General features: G+C 34.7%; 3 protein-coding genes across 5 annotated transcripts in view; 2 read left to right on the forward strand and 1 right to left on the reverse strand.

Moving 5' to 3' along the window:
* LOC106306249 (ATP-dependent 6-phosphofructokinase 1) overlaps positions 1 to 1543 on the forward strand; it is an 8619-nt gene extending 7076 nt beyond the window's left edge. For all 3 annotated transcript variants that reach the window (XM_013742818.1, XM_013742809.1, XM_013742800.1), the window contains 6 exons: positions 95 to 163; positions 240 to 369; positions 449 to 717; positions 788 to 830; positions 908 to 1062; positions 1140 to 1543. In XM_013742818.1, the coding sequence (XP_013598272.1) occupies positions 95 to 163; positions 240 to 369; positions 449 to 717; positions 788 to 830; positions 908 to 1062; positions 1140 to 1289 (816 nt within the window). In that variant the 3' untranslated portion in view covers positions 1290 to 1543. The remainder of the gene's footprint in view (positions 1 to 94; positions 164 to 239; positions 370 to 448; positions 718 to 787; positions 831 to 907; positions 1063 to 1139) is intronic.
* Positions 1455 to 4515, reverse strand: LOC106306240 (gamma-glutamyltranspeptidase 3-like). The gene is made up of 5 exons (XM_013742788.1): positions 4281 to 4515; positions 3843 to 4177; positions 2517 to 3536; positions 2316 to 2453; positions 1455 to 1905 (listed from the first exon to the last, which is right to left on the reverse strand). The coding sequence occupies exons 1-5, from the start codon at positions 4408 to 4410 to the stop codon at positions 1603 to 1605; spliced, it is 1926 nt and encodes a 641-aa protein (XP_013598242.1). The 5' UTR covers positions 4411 to 4515; the 3' UTR covers positions 1455 to 1602.
* A 16177-nt stretch (positions 4516 to 20692) lies between these two features.
* On the forward strand, positions 20693 to 22180 carry LOC106316799 (zinc finger CCCH domain-containing protein 49-like). The gene has a single exon (XM_013754670.1). It carries the CDS (start codon positions 20771 to 20773, stop codon positions 21854 to 21856), a length of 1086 nt encoding a protein of 361 aa, XP_013610124.1. The 5' UTR covers positions 20693 to 20770; the 3' UTR covers positions 21857 to 22180.
* Positions 22181 to 24634: the final 2454 nt, after the last annotated feature.

Consider the following 24634-nt stretch of genomic DNA (forward strand, 5'->3'; position numbering starts at 1 on the left):
ATCTCCATTGTCTTGAGACCTTAACCCACCATCTTGTTTCTTATTGCTTCATTTTTACAATACATTGGTTAAATGAACTATCTTGTGTCTGCAGGAGATTAGAAGACGTGGACTCAAAGTTGCTGTTGCTGGGATCCCCAAAACAATCGACAATGACATTCCTGTAAGTCTCTATTCCTCCACAATGGTTTGATTGTTTTGATTACTGTATCTTACTGTTGATTCGTTGTTGAATGCAGATTATAGATAGATCGTTCGGGTTTGACACAGCTGTAGAAGAGGCTCAACGTGCTATTAACGCAGCTCATGTGGAAGCTACAAGCTTTGAGAATGGTATTGGTCTTGTCAAGTTAATGGGACGTTATAGTGGTAAGCAGTTTTTGCTTTTACTGAAGTTTTAGTTGAGCTGAAGATATGTTTAGAGATTTTCAAGTGTTTTTTTTTGTAGGATTCATTGCGATGTATGCAACACTAGCGAGCAGAGATGTGGACTGTTGCTTGATCCCGGAGTCTCCATTTTTTCTTGAAAGCAAAGGCGGTCTTTTCGAGTTTATCGGTAAACGGCTAAAGGAGAATGGTCACATGGTGATTGTGATCGCAGAAGGCGCTGGACAAGATCTTTTGTCTGAAAGCAATGAACAGTCCACAACTCTCAAAGATGCCTCTGGAAACAAACTCTTACAGGACGTGGGCCTATGGATCTCCCAACGGATCAAGGTGAACTTTATTGAATTTCTAACTGAGGAAAAGACCAAGAAACTGATATGCTTTGCTTCTTCTTCTGCAGGATCATTTTGCCAAGAAGATGACCCTAAACCTCAAATACATAGGTATTATATTATATCTTATGGTTTTGCTATTGTGTGTCTGTGTGAAAAGTGATATATTAAGATTTGGTTTCTTGCAGATCCAACCTACATGATAAGGGCTGTTCCGAGCAATGCATCAGACAATGTATGCTGCACGCTATTAGCTCAAAGCGCGGTTCATGGAGTGATGGCTGGTTACAATGGCTTCACCGTTGGCCTTGTCAATGGCAGACATACTTACATTCCCTTCTACGTGAGTCTCAGAGCACCTAACCTATATCATCAAATCATCTTACATTTCTAACAATAATGGTTTTGAATAATGTGTAGAGGATCACGGAGAAACAGAACAAAGTGGTGATCACTGACAGAATGTGGGCGAGGCTTTTGTCTTCAACAAACCAGCCTAGTTTCATGAAGCACGATGATATTCACGAACCAAACCATTCGGGTGGTGAAGCAGGTGCCATGAATTGGTGAAACAACTCTCGTCTGAAAACATTTGTTTGAAAAGAAAGTAACGTTTCTTTATTTTGATAGAAGCTTCTCAAAATGTTTTATAATCTTTCTTCAAGCAAAAGAGAAGAGATATACATTTCCTCCTTGGAAAGAGAGTTCATACGGTTATATAATTGCGATAAATAATGTACTAAACTTATGGTTTGATCTTTGCTCTTACCAAACTGTAATTTACACTTATAAGCACAAATCTATAAGGAAATGTTTTGGTTCAATTTCTTATTAGACTTTACATCATGATAGGTGGTAGGACTTGAATGAGAACGTTAACAAATCAAACTGCAGCTGGCTTCCCATCTTTACGAGGATCACTAACTGCAGTGAGTAATCCTTTGAATGGTTTTGGTTTCTTAATAAAATCTTTACCAAGTTTCCTTCCAAAGTCAGTGACCATCTCTTTATCTTCTTCTTCTTCCTTGAAACTCTGAACAATAAGTTGAACAATAGCTCCTCCACTTGACATCTCCTCCAGTTCATGTCCCTTCTCTTCCAGAAACATCTTGCTATCTTTACTAACTCCTATGTGATCCCCGTTGATAGCAGTGAAGTTCTCGTATCGAACAACATTTGGTATCAACTGCAACAAACAACATTCTGTTATTTCATCTGTATGTTAGTAAACCATTAGGCCTGAGATATTGAACCGAACCAAACCGATTTGGTTGATTTTCTAAAAAGTTTGATTTTTGGTTAGGTTCGGCAATCGGTTATTGTTTTTTTAAACTACTCAAACCATACCAAAACCCGAACCAAACGTATCCAACTAGAACTAACCGAATTTAACCAAAATAATCAAAAAAATTAACTAAATTAAACCAAAAATAGCTGAAATCAAAAACTTAAGTAGAATTTTCAAAACCCTAACTAAATGAATACCAAACCAAACTTATTTTGGGTTAAATCAATAAGATTGTTGAACCAAACTAACAGAAAACCGAATAACCCGAACCCGCATGCCTACTACATCATAATACGCATTTTTGTTACCTTATGGTAGACTCTTGCACTCGCTACAGCTTCTAAAGGCTTCATCTTCAACACAAAGCAGTTAAGGAAAACTTGGATCACCGCCGCAATTATATTCGTTCCTCCACTTCCTCCAACCACCGCCACCAACTCACCCTCCTGCATTAGGTTCACGTGAGTTTACAGATGACAAAACACACAAAAAGAACGTTGATGCTAAACCTTGGTTATAACAAGAGGTGTCATGGAAGACAACGGTCTTTTGTTTGGCTCAATGAAGTTAGTAGGTGCAGGAGGGAGATGATCAGGAGTGATCTCCGGTACAGAGAAATCATCCATCTCGTTGTTCAGCAAAATCCCAGTGGAAGGAGACAAGACTCCACCACCAAAAGGGTAGTTGACGGTCGATGTCAGAGACACACTGTTTCTATCCCCATCCACAATGCAGAAATGACTCGTCCCTTGGTCTCTTAGCTGGCTCCAACGGCTCAAATAATACTCAGGAGGGAACGTAGTGTTGTCCAAGATCCTCTTCCTGATCTCCTCAGCGCGTGGCTTAGAGAGCATTTGGTTCATAGCTTCTGTTACGTTAACAAACTCAGGGTCTCCAAGATCCATACGAGCAGCTAACATATGTTTCATCGCTTCTATCAAACGGTGCAGACCAAGATCACTTCCCGAATCTGTATAAAGTTCCGAGTAGCTGTCTAAAATGTTGATAACCATCGGGAAACCAACTGTTCCGCTCGAAGGAGGTGGCATCCCATGAATAGTGTAACCCATAACGTCCACGGCCATTGCATCCGTTACTCGAACTTTATAGCTTCGTAGATCATCCATCGTTACGATCCCTCCCGCCATTTTCACGTCGTTGACAAGCTTCTCCCCTACTGTCCCGTTGTAGAACGCCTCCGGTCCTAGCTCGGAGATCGTCTCTAGGCTCCAAGCTAGCTCCCGGTTGTAGCAAGTGTCTCCTGGTTTCAAAACTTGTCCGTTTCTTGAGAAGATGTTTCGTAAGCCTTTGTCTTTGAGTATCTTTGAAGAGTGGGTTGATACGGCACGTCCGAGATACGGAGCTACGATGAAACCTTCTCGTGCTAGCTTGATTGCTGGCTTGAATAGTGGTTTCCATGGAAGACGGCCGTAACGTTTCCAAGCCTCGTGAAGTCCTGCTAACTCTCCGGGAACTCCCATTGACAATGCTCCGGTGGATTTTGCATTCGCATCGTTCTTGTACATATCCTGCATCACTAGTTCACGAGTTAACAAACACACATTATGTCAAGAAACCATTTTTAGTATTCATTTTATAAAGCTTGTCTGACATTTTTTTCTTGTCATTTAATTTATATTTCTAATACAATTTATATATATTTTAGTTTCAATATAAATTGTAAAATGTTTCTATTTTATAAATAGTTTTATTTATTTCAAATACTATCGGTTAAAGAAAAGTAATTATTAAAATTATAAATAAATTTTAATTATTTTCGTGGGAATAATGACACTTTATTAAACAAAGAAAAGATAAAAGATAAAGCTTTTGACCTTAAAAGCAGCTAATGGAGCCGTTTCTCTCATGTCAAAAGCCTCAGCTTTGGAATCTTCCGACGAGCTAACAATCAAGAACGATCCACCACCGATGCCACTAGCCATCGGATTGACAACACCGACGCATAATGTAGTAGCCACGGCGGCGTCCACCGCGTGACCGCCTTTTCTGAGGAAAGAAGCGCCAATCTCCGAGCACCGACCGTCGTCAGCGGCAACAACACCCTTCTCTGACTCGATTGCGTCACCAAGGGTCCTATGGCTAAGACTGTGATCATTGGTTGCATGACTTGACAACCAGACTGTTATGCTGTCAGTAAAGCAGTAAAAACCTATACAAGATCAAAACAGTTCACCTTTTGTTACAGTTGCAAATAGTCAACGGCTTACTATGCTTGTTGTGTCAGATCATGTAAGGAAAGTACAGAAACATACCTGAAGTTCCCAGACAAAGAAACAAAACCAGAGAAAGAGTAACGGTCAGGTTACTTCTCTGTTTCTTGGTTTCTCCGACAGTTACTTGGATGGTCTCTAGAAGAGGATCGGCGAGGATCTTGTGACCCATCTTTGATCTCTGTCTCTTTCCCCTTTCGATCTTAGCACAGAGAGAGAGAATCAACCTTGAGAGTGAACAGCCTGTTTGGATTCCAGTTTGATCTTTTATTTATTTAGAGTTATATTTTTAAGTTGATAGTGATTGGGTGTCTAATGACGTAACGAATAAGTTTGGTAGTGATTTTTATATTTGTTAGAGCATGTTTTTCGATAAATATTATTTTGTTAACTTTTAATATCATTATATCCACTACGGCCCAACACGGTATACTCTAAGAACTTTTCGTAATGGACCAACATGGTATATTTACAGCCCATAGATTTTTGATTTATTTTGTTGTGTCGGCTATAGCCCATCTCTTCTTACATATTGTTTACCCTAAGTATTTGGGGGGTCTCATTTAGGCCTCTAAAATCTGGGACCGACTCTAGCTTGAATTAATTGTATATAGTAATCACGATTCCAAACCTCTCATCATGTTTTACTCTTTAGGTTACTGTTTTCTTTGCTCACTTCCTGTCAATTCATTACGTTTTCCTGGTCAAAATCTTTGGGTTTTATTATTACTCTATTTGATAATACATTATGTTCTGGTTCTTTTCCATGATGGTGCAAAACTACTATTTTCACTTGAGACGGATCAGTTTTTAACGAAGAAAACGTTTCGAGGGGCCACCGTCCAACCTATAATGGAAAATTACAAACTCGGTATATCACTTCAAGTGAATGAAAGAGACATGATCTGGCTCCATTTAATCGAGTGCTTTATTCTTTTTAGAGGTTATCACGATAAGTTACATAATTTGTGAGAAAAAGGAGGGTGTTTGCGGTTTCTTGGGTGTGAGTCGTGTGACAAACATATTAACTTTTAATATCTTATCGAATTTTTAATCAATTTCAGAAAAATTAATATTGGCTTAAATCTGCATTAACATCAACAAAACTAATACCTAGAAATTTTTTTAGACCATTGCCAATTCATTTCTATATTTTCTCTAAAAAAGAAAAAGTATAAAATGAGTTTTGTTACAATACAATATAGTTTTTTATTTTTAAATGACATTTCTATATTTTACTTAAAATAGACAAATTTTACTATAAAGGCATATATTAGATAAAACCATCTCTATAATATTTCTTTTATATTTTAAAAGAAAATATAGAAATTGTTTAAGATGTTCTTAAAGAATTATGGTATCTATTGAGTTTGATAAATTGTATTGAAGCTATGGAGTATATTTCTAACGCATTTTAAAACATACTGAAGCGAAAAAAATCAGTTACTTTTTGTTCAGTCAACCGGTCAATAACAAGTTTGAGTAATCCGGTTCACACGCCTCCAACAGTAAATACTCATAAGATGTTGGAGTCACGTCGATGTTCACACGTGGCAATATCTTAGCCAAAATTTCAGATTCTCCATATGTTGCGTCACTGTTAAAGGACACGGTACTGGTCAAAGGCCAAAAATGATTCAGCCACGTATATTTCTCCGTACAAATTTATCAACAAAAATCTTGTAAATTTATCCTGACGGGACGTGGAGAGTGAACAGTGCCTTATGATTAAAGGACTCTGAAGAAGGACACGTGCCATGAGATTAAGACACGTGGTCCGCATTATGATCGGTGTCACGTGACTTTGTGGCAGATCATGTGATCCTTTATGTTGAGATTTCATCCCTATTAGGTATTAGAGAATCTGACAGATTGAAGTATTTTCCAGTTAAAGTAATTTTGCTTATGGAAGACTTTATGTAAAAATATTCGGATTCGGTTGGCAAGTTATGTTATTCAATTTATTTGTTTTAACAAATGTTGATTTACTTATATTTTAGAGCAGTTTTTTTAGATTATTCTAGAGCGTTTTATTCGCAGTTTTCTGTTTGTGTAAATTTTCAGTGCTATATACTTTTCTGATATTGTAGATATAATGGTATTGATAATAGTCGTTGGATACCAAACATTTGATGTATTCATTGACACATTATTGAATATTTTCATACATTATTGCCTTATTGGATACCAAACCTTTGATATCGTGCTTAAGAAACTCATAGCAGGTTAAATTTTAGAAAACTACTAGGCTAGGGTTATTTTCACATACTTCCATGATCAAAATAGCTAGGGGTCGATATTGTTATGACAGAAAATTAAGAAAATAATTTGGAATTAGTGGATAAGATCAAGAATTGGTGGTTATAGTAAATAAAAATTGGGTAATCAAAGAGGAATAAAAGGGGTCACGTAGTAGTCATGATCGTGGGATAGATTATATCAACTATATTAATTTTTTGGTGGGTATATCATGTAAGAAAGTATTAAAAATCATATAAAAGTATTAAATTTAAGCGTAATGAACGGTCAAGATGGATGGGACATGTATGCATGATCCCTCATGCTTCCTTAAGAGGTGGCATTCTTATCATGTGATTTCGACGCGTGTACGTATACATTCTTTACGTACATCACATGCATAAGCTCCTTCACATTATAAAAACATTCCAAGTAGACATATAATTGGCATTTCAATTTTTAGACGATTTAATTGTTACATTTTTTGTCATCGAAGTTTAAATCGTGTGATGCAAACTACCGATTTGTATCTGATGCCAATAGCACACTCTTCCCTGATAGAAGCTTATGATCTAATGGTGTTAAAAATCGATTAGAAATGGTAAAATTGAGCAATAAAAAGCAATGCGAGAAAGAAAAAAATGAGTAGCAAAACGAAGCAATACGAGAGCGGAATTAGGTCGGAAATTTTGGATAGAAACAATAGAACTGAGTGATTAAAGTGATGTGTCATATATTCGAATAAAAATAATAATCATGTTCTTAGTTTTTTTTACCATCTAAAAAGTTATTATTAAGGGACAAAGCCCAACAGGACATCTCACATACATTACCAAAAAATCAAACACAAAGGATAAAAACTAAATGGGTTTTAAGCCCAACCCACAGAATCGGCCCAAATCATTAACCCGATCTGCGCTTTCATTACCCGGCGCGACAAGCCCAAAAACTGCTTCCCAAGCCCACTAGGCTTCACACACACGTGTCGATTAATTATCAAGACCAAACCACGTGTTGGACTCCTCACCGATGAAGAACACGTGTTTCACCGACACCTCCACCTTTCACCGCTTCGGGCATCGTCACCGGAACCATCACCGGCGTTTCACCGAAGTATCACTGGAATAGAAACTTTGCGCCACGAACCCATCGTCTTCCACGGAAAGCAACCTCGACCAATCGAGATCTCATCCAAGGAAGAACCCAAACTCCGACTCAGTCGAAATCTCAAACACCAATTCCCAATCGAGATCTCCTTCCTTGCCTTGATTTCGTGTATCGGAGAGCATCCAATCGACCCAGTCGAGATCTCCTCCGACTTCCAGCGAATCAAAGCTATAAACCCATAGATCACAGAAAAATAAACTTCTATTGTCGACGGCGCAGAGCTTCGAAAGCCTCTACCACCCCGAGATCAAAAGCCGACGACGACGAGGTTGAAGGAGCCTCCGCTTCCCGGAATCAAACAACCTGGTAGAGCACCAGAGAAAGCTTCGTCTCATCTCATCTCCGTTAAGACACGAAGAGAAAAAAAGAGAAGTCTCGATCTCCGGCCTTAGCATCTCCCACTCCACATAATCATGTTCTTAGTTATCGATGATATTGACAAATAAAAGGGTCAACAGTTAATGCATTGGAGTAGTGTATAATATGAGGTTGGACTGTATGGCGAAACATTATTGTGTTGTATTGTATGGTCGATATGCAGCGATATACATAGATTATTTTATGAAATGATGGAAGACAAGTGATGTTTAAGAAAAAAAAGAAAAAGAAAAAGTAATAAATTGACATCTTAAAACTTGTGGCTGAGATTACACATTGTGGAGTGTTTTTGGGGTCGCATGGTTTCTTTTTCAACCTTTACATCATGTTCAACTAAATAACCGCAACCAATGTTTAGTTCAAACAATTTTCACTCGTTTATCAAAATGGTACATTTTTTGTTAGGTATGCTACAGTATGTAACCAAAAAAAAATCGAAAATACAAGTAAAAACAATGAATATCTGCCCACAAATAAGAACTCAAAATTTATTCTTTAGAAAAAAAAATTGATTAAAACTGACGCGAAAACATAGTTTTAAAAATTACTATTTAAAAGTGTTGTGAATCGAGAGAAAAAGAGAATTGGTTAATCATTATTATTCCATAGACCACGATACATATATATAGAAATACAAGACTAGGGTTTAGAACCTCTAGAAGATGGGCTTATGGGTCTATACGGACATCCACATAATAGTTCATAACAGTCTCCTTTAGATGTACATTAAAATATATTTCGTAAAACGCATAAGATGTTATCTCATTAAAAGCCTTACCAGGAAAATCCAATGAAAAAAACTGTGGTGAAAGAAAAAAGAGTTCAGCGCGCATCTACTCCCCCTGATGAGAACATAACTTGAGATATCTGATATGACACAATCCAATGTGATGAATTAACTCCTTCTTCTTGGGGTTGGACCGGTTTACTTCTCTTGACAAATTTGACATTCTTCACTAAAACTTGAATATCTTGGTGACCGTAAGATAAAATGACTTCAAACCACTTGGAAATCGAAGCTAACATTCATGTCTAACTTTAGGCACCAATATGGCTCTAGTAAGATAAAAATATCGAGTGATATTTTGAATATCATATGATATTAGGTATTCTGAGACAGCTTGTACATGTCCTACGAAAACAGTCATATCTCGAGTTCTATAACGGAGAATGGCTTGATTCAAATTGGAGATGAAAATAGATTCAAATATCTTTCTCCGCACACCAGTTTCATATTTTAATTCCATCTAGAAGGTCTCCTTTGATTCAAATAATTTCGATATTTGTTTCTGTCTAGCGAATGAAATGTGTCCATACCTTAATTCTTGTTCAAGTATGATTGATCTTTGATCATTATCTTCTGATTCTTTTAGTCTCAAAATACATTAGAAGATTGATATATCTTTATCACTTAAGTGATAACATTCCTCTCAAGGTATCTATCATTTCCGTGCTCTTCGTTGCCTCGTTAAAACATTGACATGGAAAACCCAATGGGACAAAACCATGATAAGAAAAAAGAGTACAACCACGCACATCATCATATTCTCCCCCTGGAAGCATCATATTCGGGAGATGTATTCTCATCATATATATCATCCTTTTAGGAATGGATATAAACATATTCTCATTGAATAAACTCGTTCGATTTTCAGATAATCTCTTAGACCATTAGGCTTGTAGTCCATAGCCTCTCTTTCATACAAAATGTCATATTTTGGTCTATTTGGAATCCATGCACAAATTTCCTTTTATAGACAATTTTCTAAACATTCACATTATGCATAATTATACATACGAGTTATTCTTTTGCTTCTTGTGAAAGTTACAAGTATGACTATCCTTCTTGTCATATGAAATCACATCTTTCAACCTTGAAAAAGATCAGTAAATTTTCAATATCATGGTACTTCATGACCAATACTTTTTCTTTCTTTTATATTCTCAATATACTCGCGCGGTAATGTTCTCGAGAACTAGCATTTACTGCTTCTAGCAGTCCAAATCCTTATGGGGTTTACTGCTTCTTGCAGTTTATATCTTTTGGATCTTTAACATAAATTTCATTGTTCCAGTGGCTCTCAGTTCTTTTTATTTGTTGTCAGACTAAAGAAACTTATAAGTTGATGCTTCCACCACATGATGTGTTTCTTATAGCAATTACAGGTCTTTGTGAGAAGTCTTGTGCAACTACTCTTTTACATCTCATAACTTTTCATCATCTCATTCATTCTTTCACATAATGACCTATTTATGTGCCACTGGTTTTACACCATTAGATGTATGGACTACTTGTCCAATTACTCTCTCTTTCCAAGAGATTTAGTCTTTGCATCTATTGTTTTTTTTTTCTCTTTTTGGCCATTTATCACATTGTGTACACTTTTCAATAGATGATTCATGATCCTCATTCTCATCAACTGCTTCATTGCATGCATAAGTATTTACGACGTCGATTTGGTATCGGTTCCATATCGTTCTAGACATGACATAGCTATTTGATTTTTATTTATTCTCAGGTACCTGAATTTCTTCTTGTCATGTTTTCTATCTCTCCTCGAGATCTTTAATTTTTCATTCCTCGATTCTGCCATTCTCATTCAAGCTCATTTTCTTTCGTGAGGATTATTATATTCAGAACCGATAAGTCTTTCATCTTCAAGCACTCTTTAGACTCATTAGCAGTTTGATACCGTCCTTCTGGGACATTAATTTTAATTGGAGCAGTTATAGCTGGTACTTGTGACTTAATCACTTTCTTAGGGTCACTAAATGAGTCTGACAATTCATATGCTAATCTCTGTAATCAAATTATCTCTATATATTTATTTTGGACTTTAATTCACGCTCTTTTATCTGAGGATCAATGATAATTCATTTAACTCATTCATTCTCCAACTGTTTATTTTTTCCCCTTAATGTTGGATAGACTAACTATGAGTCTTTAAATAAATTTTATAAAATCTTCAAGATTTTATCATCAATGGAGATCATATCCAACTTATTCATAACCTCCTTTGAGGTCTCATCTTTTATCGGTGTGGTGGAGCAACTACAAATTATCCAAATTTTCTAGATGAGATCTTTGGTTCCTGACCCATAACCAATTTGATGGGGAGAGTTCTTAATTAATTTTGGCATTATGCGAATCAATGTTGCTGCATCTTACATATGAACATTAGCTACAACATGTTCATCATGTATCTCAACAGGCATAAAATAATTATCAAAGGCTTGTGACTTCACCAGTATTACCAATAAATCTCGCAAACATCAGGTTGCGGATCTGTGACAAGGATACATACGACCTTCTTGTCGATGCATTAATTATAAACACATGGTGGATGATCAGTCCACCGGTGGGTGATCAAGCCCACAAACATCTCCTTGTATTTATAGATTCTCAATCTATTTGACTGGTGAAAACCCGTATTTTATATTGCCTTGTAAGTAGCAGCATATAGCAAATCATTCGTAAGAATCTTATAGTTCTTCAACAAATGTCCATATGATTATCTTTCGCATCATTACTAAACCGGAATAGCATAATCGGTTTGCCAAACATTACACTTTCAGTAAACTTCTGGTTTACTTCTACATTAATCTCCATTTTCTAATCATTGTGTAGTACAATACAATAGTGTCTTGCGTAATACTTCTAATTGAAGGTATTCAACATTTCCCTTTGCTTATTGTCTCAACATTACTAGATTATAAATCCTCTGATTTTATTTTATAAATGAAACCTTAAGTCTATTTCCAGTGTGAACATATTTTTGGATTTTCCACTTACTAGGGATGTGGGATTCTTTAATTCTCTCGCTCGAGACAAGGATACTCCAAGTTCATATATCTTGAACTGAATCCCACGTTAGAATCAACGACATATCAAACTTAATGTCATGTGTTATATCTTAGATTATTTTAACCTTTGAGACTTGGGAAAATATACACATTAATGATTTTAAGTTGCATTTCCATAGGCAAGCATGTATCTTCTCCTCATGAGCTTCCAATAATCTTGATACCACAAGACATTGTACTCACAATAATTTTATTTCATCTTTAGATGAATGAATCATATATTTTTTTTGTTGCCATCTTTATTTTCTCAACTTCAAGTGAGAGTATGAGTTTTATAAATAAATCTTTGGATTTTGACCTTATTTATATCCACATTAACGTCTACAACCACTTTTGTGTCCACTTTATTGACCAATGTTGATTTTCTTTATCAATATAAAATGCCAGATTCTCTTCAAGAGAATGATCATAATGAACTAGACGTGATTTATCATCTTGCATCGATAGCTCATTATTTTTTTCTTGCTCTCAAGGAGAAAAAAATATAGTTATAAACTTCTTTAATCTCTTTTCTCAATCGTGTGTATACTAGACAACATTACTTGTGTGAAAAATATATTTTTTAATATATATGCATCATTAAAAGTTTCTTCGAGAAATTTTACTTTTAAGCTTGACATCTAACATAGTTGAGATATAATTATAAACTCAAGGTTTTATAATCTTTAAATGCAAAATAAATAATGAGCTTTAGGTAATCACATTCAGGTGATCGATCATGCCTTTGGATTGTTTTCCAAAATTTATGGATCTTTTAAGATCAAGTTTTAAACTTAAAAACTCTCATATATATAATGGCAATGACATATAATAATAAAGTATTTCAAATTATAGAGATATATATTCTCATAAATCTTGATTTATATTAGGAAGTAAATAATACTCCTATAATAATCATTATATGTACTAGTTTCCTATTTCAATTCAATAAATCGATTTACTAATACTACATGTATTAACTTTCATGTATAGTATTTTACCTTATCAGACTTTTATTTACCTTGTATTTGAAGTATGACAAATAGAAATTTACTTATTTTAGTAAGGAGAAGGGCAACGGAGATCGGAGATCCAACCACTCATATTTTCCAGCTGTTTATCTCATTCTATATCATCTCTTTTATAATGAATAGATAATACTGAAATACTATAAAATTGCTCATATAAATATGGCTATTATGTTAGTACACATCAGTATATCTACTAGAAATCAAATTTCATCAGAAATCATTAATAATAATAAGCAAGTTTAGAATATAAATCATGACTGTATAAAATCAAAGCATTATGTAAATGAATCAATATCAATAATGTAAAATTAATCATGTCATGAATTTAAATTATTATTCCAAGATGCTTAATTAACCGAGAAAAGAAACTAACATCAAATCAAACAATAAACTATTAGGAAGTATACGACCTATTCACTAAGCTGATGTACCCTTTATCAATTTTAGTTATCTTTTAAGTTCAACACGATTATATAACAAGCGATATAAGAATAATAGACTTTGACCAAATCAACGAATGGCAAACCAAATAATAACCGATGAATATTGGTTGATATTCTCTAAACTATTATATTGCACCTTATTAATATGTTATGATTTTATTTAATTGTGCATATGTCAATTAAATCATCGTGTGACTCAAAATCAGAGAATAAGCTGAATACACATCAAACCAAACCAAACAAAAGTCTTCAGAATTTATATAGAACAATATTTTTTTTCAATTTTTTTATTTATTTAACATTCATTGAGTGCTTGATTAATTTTTAGCAACAACCATTACGTTTAAAAATACTAAACAGATCTATCTCTAACTTGCAACCCTTTACGAATCAGAAAAAAAAAATTATTATTATTCAGCCATATGAATTTAATCACTAAACATGAACACATATATATATCAATAGCACTAAGAGCAGACAATTATACTACTAATCGTCTTTTGCAAATAAGAATCAAAACGAAAACAATGATATAATCGTCCACTACCAGCAAGCTACTATAAAATATGCGGCCTTACAAACAAATCAAACCAAACTGGAAAAATATATACATACATGTCGATTGATTTTAACAGCGAAGTAGGATATAATTATGACATGAATGTAAGTATAATACAAACATCATCACGGTTACCATAGCAAATAAATAAGGGATAGTATTACTTATCTCGAAGGTGTTAGGAGACAGAGATTTCAATTAATAATGAAGACGAGGATCGGAGCTACGTAGATGAGTACGCGGTTAGATGATTAGGGTTTTGAATTTTTTTCATCAGTATGACATGATCGGCTTTGTACGATTTAAGGCTTTGTAACGGCTTGAGAAAATTTGACGTGAGTCAATAGAAATTATTACTCAAGACGGCTACGTTTTCGTTTTGCTCGGTGGTTAGATTTTCGTGCTGATAACGTGTTGTGAATCGAGAGAAAAAAGGAATTGGTTAATCTTATTATTATACCATAGACCACGATACATATATATATATGAATACAAAACTAAGGTTTATACCCTCTAGAAGATAAACTTATAGACCTATATGAACGTCCACGTAATAGTTCATAACAAAAAGATCGTCTTATGTTTACCCCAAAAAGGGTTCGTTTTGGCTTAAAGAAGTCGAGGAAAACTAAAACAAAAATTAAATCTAACTACGTAATAAATACCACGTCTGCTATAACTGGTAAATCAGTGAACAATTCATTCTAAATTTATTTTTATTGCATAAACTTGGTTTTTCGTATATAAACTAATTAAAGGATCTATAAAGTTTTTTCTGATGAATAAATTTTACATTCATAAAAAATAAAATATAGGAAACGAGAAGATGAGAGTGAGAGTCTGATAGACTGGTCCCTCAAATTTCACCAACAGATTACGAACTCTATTTTTACCTTTTCTTCGCTGTTGTCGTTTAAGTCGCATACAATTATCCACACACACGGGTTTATAGATTCCTTGATCGGTCCATTGTTTTAAAGATGACTAGTCCCATTCTCGTCTCTACGCCTAAAAGCGCAGCCATAGCAAACATACTTGGAAGAAATATATAGATCCTCTACATATATGACCGTCAAAAAGAAATTGCCATTTTTAGACCGAAAAAAAGAACGGCCATTTTCCATTCGTGTTTGATCATATTCAATTACACTTTTAGTTGACAAGCGTCAAAACTCTAACAAATAGTTGAATTGTTTGTAACTAAGATATTAAAGAACCTTTTTTCAAAAAAAAAAAAAAGTTATTAAAGAACCAATGTATACCATATACTTGTGTGATCTTAGTCAGAGATATTACTTTGTAAAGTACGTAAACAGGTTTAATGGTTATCAATTTCAATGAATATTATAAATGAATGAAACTAAAAAAATAGAATGCCAAATGAATGTAATAAGAGAAGTTATGCAAAGATAAAAAGTTGGGAATTTGAGGAACAAGTAGATCAAAGATGAATTTTTTACATCTAGAGATATTTTCTCACATTCAAATTACACTACAAGATACTTATCACTTGAAACACATTTTCTTTTGTCAAAAATACTCTTATAACCCTAAACTAAAGAGAATCTATCTCCTCTTCTTATTTCATTTTATTATTTTTTTTTATTTTACTTTATGTATTTATTTACTTTTATCTCAAGTTCTAAAATATATTAAACAAAAATAATTGTCATAATAAACTATATATAAAATTCTCTATCTTTTAAGATCCATGTTCATATATATATTATATATATTAATGTGTAAACAAAATGTGGACGTTGACACCAAAGCGTGGATAACATAATTATAAATTAGTTGTGGACATGAACATCTTAACAATAAACTAGTTGTGGACATGAGCAATATTCCTTCGATTCCATTCATCATCTCGGAATCTAAATTCAACTCTAATCAAAATTACATCCATCCACATCATGACAGAGCGCAAATTCCTTAGATCAGAAATCTATGACATGCAAGATCTATTACTCTCTGACAAAAGTTAAACGCTTCTTCGATTTTTTTGTCTGCTCATACTCACAATATCATCTCTTTCTCATTTTGATTGAAGTTTAACTGCAGATAATTTATCAATTGAGCTGAAGAAGCCAAGTGTTAAACGCTTCTTCGATTTTTTTGTCTGCTCATACTCACAATATCATCTCTTTCTCATTTTGATTGAAGTTTAACTGCAGATAATTTATCAATTGAGCTGAAGAAGCCAAGTGTTTGTATTGAATATAATAGAGTCTTTGGCCACGTTTTATGGTATAAATTTAGTAACATGAGTCCATGTCTACGTATTGTTGTATAGTTTTATGGAATCAAAACAGAGAGTTTGTCTACGTTATCTATTATAAACACATTAACATCACTCATCCACACATCACCCGTCCACAAATCACCCATCCACAAGTGTTCTTTCTATTAAGAGCAAAATTGTCCACAATCTGTTGCTGACCCACAACAAAGTGTGTCACATGTAAGAAGTGTTTCTAGCTGTAATAAAAAGTCAAAAAATGTCTCTCAGTGTAATCAACTCCACGTTCCATTTCATTTATGCGCACATTCTATCTTTCATACACTGCATAAAATCATTGGAATGTTAGACCCCGAAAAAGAATCACTCGGAATGAAAATTGTATTTTTTTATTTTATTCAAACTGTATACTCAAAACAAATCATTCTATACAGTGTTATTTCAAAAAAAAATATTGTATTCTAACTGCACCCTTAGCATATTTTTAAAAAATTGTTTTAGTAATCATGTGTTATAGCATCTCCAATCATATTCCATATTTTATTTCAAAATTGAAAAATAAAACGGAAAATAGACTAACTAACAAAAAATAAAAGTATTATTCCATTTATAAAGTAATGTTATTTCTTTTTATCATTTTATTTTCCATTCTATTTTTTTTTATTTTGAAGTAAAATATAGAATGAGATTGGAGATGATCTTGGATACGCAAATTTGATCCATTAAATGTCATCGATGATAAATAAATAAATCGTAACCATACCATTCCACATGTGCTGGTAATAGTTGGGTGTCGTTACCTCCCCACTCCCCCCCATGCCTAGTTTGGTACACTGATTTTAAATATATTATTCATCTCCTAGAGTTTAATAATTTTGCAACCTATTACTTTTGGTAGATGTTTGATGTTTGGCTAATCCGCAGTTTTATATGCAGGTAGTTATTGATCATATATATATTATTGCACCGGTTAACAAGGATAAAGTTGCTTACAACATTTAATGCACACAAACAAATATATAGACCAAGAGAAGTACGAAATTTGTTATATATGTGCATTACAACTGCATATATTAGTCGTACAAGGGTCTTGCTTTAGAAAATAATTATGTATAACTGTTAGATATATAGATTCAATCTGCGATATTTATTTAATAAATCTGTACGACTCTGCAGACAAAAAGATTATTTAGTTTAGGAATTGAGGTATAACATATTGTACATGAGAAGTAATATTTGGTTTTACGGTTCTTATTAAACACTACTGTAAAATCCGTTTAACGTATAATATAGTTTACCTCTTGATTATGTTTACAAGAAGAAATTGCCTGATTGTCTAATCACCTTAAAAATAAAATACGTGCTCGAAGACAGGCTATTTATTCTTTGAGCAAAGTTTCCATTAAAGTATCAGACAAAAGGTAAGGCTGCCAAATATGTGAATGTCGGATAAACATCTAAGCGAGTAGAAATCAAAAGAGAAATCATCTATATAAATTTTGAAGTCCGTCTTCTGATTGGGTTGTGTTTGCAAGTTGAGAGAGGGAAGAATTAATCTTTATAAGAAGCATTAATGGGTGAATCTGTATACCTATGGTCCCTGCTAGGTATTATATAAATCACTTTCAATCAAATTTTGTCTTCCTATTTCTTTATAAATTAGTACATATTTGAAATTATACAACTCATCCCGTAAGAGTTACGACATTAACGATGTTTGGGTCCATACATACACAAATGTTTAACCGGATCAGTGACTACAAAAACGAAGGCGTTGGGTTGTTTGTGTACATCTCACTATCTTCCAAATAAAGATAGCTAATAATTGCTCGTTGAATCGGTATGAGCTACACGTTTTTAGATATTTTGCAACTTGTCTTCTTCGTTAGAACTTAGGAAATATGGGTTTTAAATAAATATGTTTTTTTTATTTGACCAAAAAAAAGTTTTCAAACTGAAATCTGGAACACTCTTTTTTGATATACTGTATGTATAATTTTTGTAAGAATTAAACACGTGTATAAGAGGAATCACGTGTACTGTAATTTTGATGGAAGCAAATCATAAAATAATTAATTCCTCTAGCTGCGTTTAAATTTTAAACTCTTTCTTTTTTTTTTTTTTTTTTTTGTAACTGAATTTTAAACTCTTTCTCATCTTAAAAAAAAAGCATTTATGGGTGTATGTTTAATTGAATAGAAAATTTGGAAAAATAGACTTATATGAGATTTTAATTTGAAAATTACACTAGGATTTAAGTTTTTTTAAATATACACTTCTTTATATATGAATTTACTAAAATATCCAATCTAAATATTCAATATTATTATTAATTTTTTATTATTTAAATTAAAAAATTTTAACAAAAATATTTTTTTTAAAAAAGAAATATCTATAATTATAGTATCTTTTTAAATAATTATTTGTTTGAAAAAAGGAGAACACCCAACGTCGTCTCATCTTCTTCTTCTTTTTCGTAATATCTTTTTTCCAACAAATCATGAAGCTTTATTAAATGGTCCTTTAATATAAAGAGCAGATACAAAACATAAATTTTAACTCTTGGATACATCAACATATATAAAAATAAATTACAGAGAAGATTTCTGAATCACTTTCATGGTTTTCATATATTTCACTTTTACCAAACTATCGATTGCTTTCACCAATGTATAAAACACAGTAGTAGAAATCAGAGACTCCAAATAAGAACACTCTAGAAACCTGTAAGAAATTGAGAGTGGAGTTTATTGTACATTTGCAGATCAACATTTTATAGCTGCGCTTGTATTGATACATATCACCTGAGAATGTTTGACGCTCACTATCACAGCATCACAGGCCACAAATGTCGTTCAACTGAGAAAGAAGCAAAAATCATGTGATTTTTTTTTTTTTTTAAATGCATACATTCTAATGTTTCATGACAAACATTAGTTTTAAGAAAGTGAGAGAGGATATAACAAAGTTTTTAAACAGAAGTTAGAAAAAAATTATAATATTATTGTAATTAATAATTTCGAATTTTTACAAATATTAAATCTGGATAAAAATGTTTTTCATATTTAACAAAGTGTACTTTTCAAAAAAATAAAAAATAAGGTGCAATTTTCAATTTTTAAACTATTATTAGAGTAATTTTCAAATTATCCCTTGATTGAAACCGTAAGACCATAACATTTAAACCCTTTTTTCATAACATTTAAACTGAATTGAGATAAAATAAATAGTTGGTAGAGTAAAAAAAGAGGAAACACAGAGAAAAAGAGATGCCCTTTTTCAAAAAAAAAAAAAAAACACATAGAAAAAGAAAAAGAGAAAGAGAAGAAAGGATAGATGAGAGGTCGATTTGTGTGTTAGAGGGATATGGAATTGCTTCCAGTTTTAGCAAAGAAACATAAATGTTTTTCTTTTTTAATGCCTTTGAACGTTATTCCAAATCTGTTCCAACATGTCTTCTTCGTCCGACACATTTCTTATCCATTTCTCTTTTTGTTAAGCCCTCAATCAAAAAAAAAAATGGTGCTCAAATCTATAACTGAGAATTGTATGATATATTTAATCTCTAAAACTTATTAAATTGCTCTTTTGGTTGAGATATATAGCCTGATAAGTGATCATTGTTTTTTTACGTTAAAATTATATATTGACAAAAGTGTAAGAATTGAAATGAAATTGGCATAATATTTAATTAGCCAAAATATCAAAAAAATGACTTACTGTTATTTCTAAAGGAGATTTTATATTCAAAACAAACTGTTAATAAAATGCAACATATTGTTATAGTTCGCATGCAACGAATAAACAAATAAATAGTACTTTCTGCGTCTTAAGATGTTTTGTTTAAAAGCAAAAAAAATTAAAAAAATTATTTTAAAAAAAATAATATTATTAAATAATATAAATTGAACATAAGTTAACTAATTATAAATAATGCAGTAAAATGTAATTAGTTGACTAATTTTTAATAAAGTTAAAGTACTTTAAAATTATCAAAATATAAACATTAAAAATTTTCCAAAACATCTTATATCAGGGAAAGGAGGGAGTATCTTTTGAACATCCGTAATTTTTTCTATCCTAAAAGGAAATATAGAATAAATTAGAGTATTATTGGAGATGATCTTACGATTGTATTGTGAGGATAATTATGCAATGTATAAATAATAATATAATCAATTAACAAAAGTCGGATTATCTAGTTTGTCGTCATTCAGCGTATCTAAAACTCAACTGACTTCAGAAGACAAAGAGATTTGCGAATGAATCTAATAATCTTTAAGGAGACGATACGCTCACGGGCCGGTCACGTAGACTGCCTCAATGTCACTAGAGAAACCTCCACCTCATGAAAAATCCAGATAAGTCTATCCCGTGGGGAACTCTAAAACCGCTGTTACACACGTGTAACTCACAGCCTCGTTACATAATGTTTTAAACTTACCTTTTAACAGCAGTAGAAAGGCAGCTCCTAGTCTTAGGCTGATAGTCATAACCATGGTTAAAATATTTAACCAAACCACGGTTAACTACTTCTTCTACATAAAGGTTTTGCCGGGATATATCAAACAACAGCAAATCAATCAGAAAGAAAGAAAGAAAAAAAACTCAGACGAGTGTGATTGATAAAAATGATGATCGGAGATAATCGCCGGACTTACCCAACGGTGGAGATTCCAACGTGGCCCGTTTCTGAAGATTTTACGGCGGGGGATGTTTTCTCTCCCGTGATGAACAGTCCAGACTGCAGCATGCTTGAAGCTCTGGCGGCGCTGCAGCGTTACTTACCCTCTAACGAGCCGGATCCGGATTCCGACCCGGATCTATTCGGCCCGGACTCTCCTATCGACGCGTACTCCTGCGACCATTTCCGCATGTACGAATTCAAAGTCCGGAGGTGCGCTCGCGGCCGGAGCCATGACTGGACGGAGTGTCCGTACGCTCATCCCGGAGAGAAGGCTCGCCGGAGGGATCCGAGGAAGTACAGCTACTCCGGGACGGCTTGTCCCGATTTTCGTAAAGGCGGTTGCGTTAAAGGAGACTCGTGCGAGTTCGCTCACGGTGTTTTCGAGTGTTGGCTCCATCCAGCTCGTTACCGGACGCAGCCGTGTAAAGACGGCGGTAACTGTCGCCGGAGAGTTTGTTTCTTTGCTCACTCGCCGGATCAGCTTAGGTGTCTCCCGAATCGAAGCCCTGATCGTGTTGATTCCTTTGACGTTTCGTCCCCGATTCGTCATTCGTGCGCCAGAGCGTTTCAGCTGTCGATTTCGCCTGTTTCCGGTTCGCCGCCGGTGAGTCCTAGAGCTGACTCGGGGTCTCAGTCACTGAGTCGCTCACTCGGGTCTAACTCTATAAACGACGTCGTCTCTTCGTTTAGGAACTTACAGTTTGAGAAGGTGAAATCATTTCCTCCGTCTTACAACAATCCGTTACGATGCTATCAATCCGGATTCGGGTCGCCCCGAGGATCCATCTTGGGTCCTGGGTTTCAGAGTCTCCCCACAACCCCAACCCGACCCGGTAATACGGATATCTGGGAGAATGGTATAGAGGAAGAGCCCGCGATGGAGCGGGTCGTTGAGTCTGGTCGTGGGCTGCGAGCAAAGATGTTCGAGAAACTGAGCAAGGAGAATTGCATGGATCGGGTTGAACCGGATCCGGATCATAATTCGGGTGAAGCTCCTGATGTAGAGTGGGTATCGGAGCTGGTGATGTAGGAGGTCAAGGTCCGACCCGTACCCGGATCTCAAATATCGGCTTTTTTTCTGGGATCTCTTAAGGAAAAGAGGAGGAGATCTAGAAGTGTGTTCATATTATTATTTACTAATTTCGCATTATCCGATAATAATATATTAAATGTGGATTTTTGGGGTGGCTTTTTCTGAGCTTTGGAATCTTGTTTGTATAGATGTGCCTAGGGTTTTAATTACGGGACATTAATATATATTATTAATATTCTATCGTGTTTATTAAGACTGTATGGTTAAATGTAACGACTTGTTTATTGTTCAGTAAATGAATGCTAATTATTATCTACTGTGTTTGCTCTAAGTTTTTCTTTATTTAATTGTTAATGACAAATTTAACGATAAATTTTCGTTTCAGGAGTCTGACTTTTGACTGTATCTTCCGTACCTTGAACGGTTCAGAATTGAATGAGTAATTTAGTAATTATCCAAATAAGTAACCAAAGTTAAATTATTTTAACCAATTAAACACATGTTCAGTTGCGTAACATAGCGTTTGGCAGATCACTGGATTTTGACATTATCTAATACACCCATTTTTGGCTATAGCATAAAGAAAACGACATTGACCAATACAAATTTGCAATGGCTAAGAAAAGTCCGACTCTGATCAGACCAGTACCATCTTTGCTTTGATAACAGGGTAATACTTTGATATTGGGCTATGTATGTCATGATTGCCATGGGCGTCATTTTAAGTCATGCCGTAAATTAATAAAATCGATTAGTAACGTGATGTATGTAAGATCATCTCTGATCTCATTCCATATTTTATTACAAAATGAAATAGAAAATTAAGTAATGAAAAAAATAAAGTACTACTACTCTATAGCTAGAGTGACATTTTTTTATTTATTATTCTATATTTTATTTTATTTTAGAGTAAAATATGAAATGAGGTTAAAAATACTTTAACCGTGTGAATCTAGTTTTTACCCGTAATTAGATCTTTTACTGTAATTATTTAGAATATTTGGTATTGGCCTTTGAAATACTCAGTTATCATTAAGGCAAAATATAAATTCAGAATTGAAACTTTGTGATATAATTAACTTATTCATGATAGAAACGACATTGTGGGTCCAATGTTAGGTATCAGAATTAACATTTTTGAAGAAACACAGATAATTAAATGCAGTATGAATGAATGCAGGTACAGATGTTGTTATATGGGGGAACGGCCAAATTTGCAATCAAAAGAATTAGTACATTTCTGTAGGGCGATTAGGCTACAAACTCGAGCCTAATGTCAAAAAGAAGAAACCTATTTATAAAGTCATTTTTGTTATACTAGTTTACTTCTATTAACTGTTCAAATCAATTATTTTTGCCACGCCTATGTAGGCATTATAATCAAAGGGACAATTAGCTATATATATAAACTAAACGCACATCAGGCTCATTCCTAAAGGGGCAGGGCCGAGGAAGGTCTCGGAATATAGACCTATTGTCCTCTGCAATATCCACTACAAGATCATAGCGAAGATCTTGTCCCATCGTCTCAAACCTATCTTACCGGAACTGATCTCCCCTTCTCAGTCCGCCTTTGTTTCCGGTAGAACCATCAGAGACAACGTCTTGATCACGCATGAAACCCTCCATTATCTTCGAACCTCAGAGGCTAAGAAACATTGCTCCATGGCCGTGAAAACGGATAAGAGCAAAACGTATGATCGTATGGAATGAAGGTTTATCAAAACCGTTCTCACCCAACTAGGTTTCGATCCGCGATGGGTCTCTTGGACGATGAGTTGCATCGAGACGGTCTCGTACTCCTTCCTTGTGAACGGAGCTCCACAGGGGAACGTCAAACCGTCACGTGGGATACGTCAGGGTGACCCGCTATCACCATATATTTTTATCATGTGCTCTGAGGTATTATCAGCCTTGTGCGATAAGGCATTAGCAGATGGCTCTCTGCCCGGTGTACGGGTCTCTCGATCCAGCCCAGCCATCAATCACCTCCTCTTCGCCGATGATACCATGTTCTTCTGCAAATCTAACCCAGCCAGTGTCGATACCCTTTGCCGCATTCTGCAACAGTATGAATCTATGTCTGGTCAGCGCATCAATTACACAAAATCTGCTATTACGTTCTCGGCCAAAACCCCTGCTGAGGTTAAGACCAGGGTAAAGACGGTGCTAGCGATAGAGTCAGAGGGGGGTATCGGAAAGTATTTGGGCCTCTCCAAACTATTTGGCAGGAAGAAGAGGGACATATTCGCTGCGATCCTGGATCGTATCAGGCAGAAAGCCCATAGTTGGACAACTAACTTTCTCTCGGGAGCTGGTAAGCAAGTACTCTTGAAAGCGGTCCTAGCGGCTATGCCGTGCTATGCGATGTCTTGCTTCAAGCTCCCCAAGTCCTTGTGCAAACAAATTCAGTCTCTCTTGACTAAATTTTGGTGGGATGCAAATCCCCAAAAGAGAAAGATGTGTTGGATTGCTTGGTCCACTTTAACCAAACCGAAACATGATGGAGGGCTCGACTTTAGAGATATTGAGATGTTTAACGATGCGTTATTGGCTAAAATTGGGTGGCGACTGTTAACGCAGCCTCAGTCGCTTGTTGCAAGGGTTCTCCTCGGAAAATATGATCGGGACTCTAACTTCATGGATTGCTCTGTTTCTTCCTCAGCTTCGCATGGGTGGGGAATTTTGGCAGGCCGAGAAGTCCTTCGGGTGGGCCTTACTTGGTCAGTAGGTAACGGAGACTCCATAAGAGTGTGGCAGGATCCCTGGCTGAGT

The sequence above is a fragment of the Brassica oleracea genome, chromosome C1 (assembly GCF_000695525.1).
Source record: "Brassica oleracea var. oleracea cultivar TO1000 chromosome C1, BOL, whole genome shotgun sequence".
NCBI classification, from domain to species: domain Eukaryota; kingdom Viridiplantae; phylum Streptophyta; class Magnoliopsida; order Brassicales; family Brassicaceae; genus Brassica; species Brassica oleracea.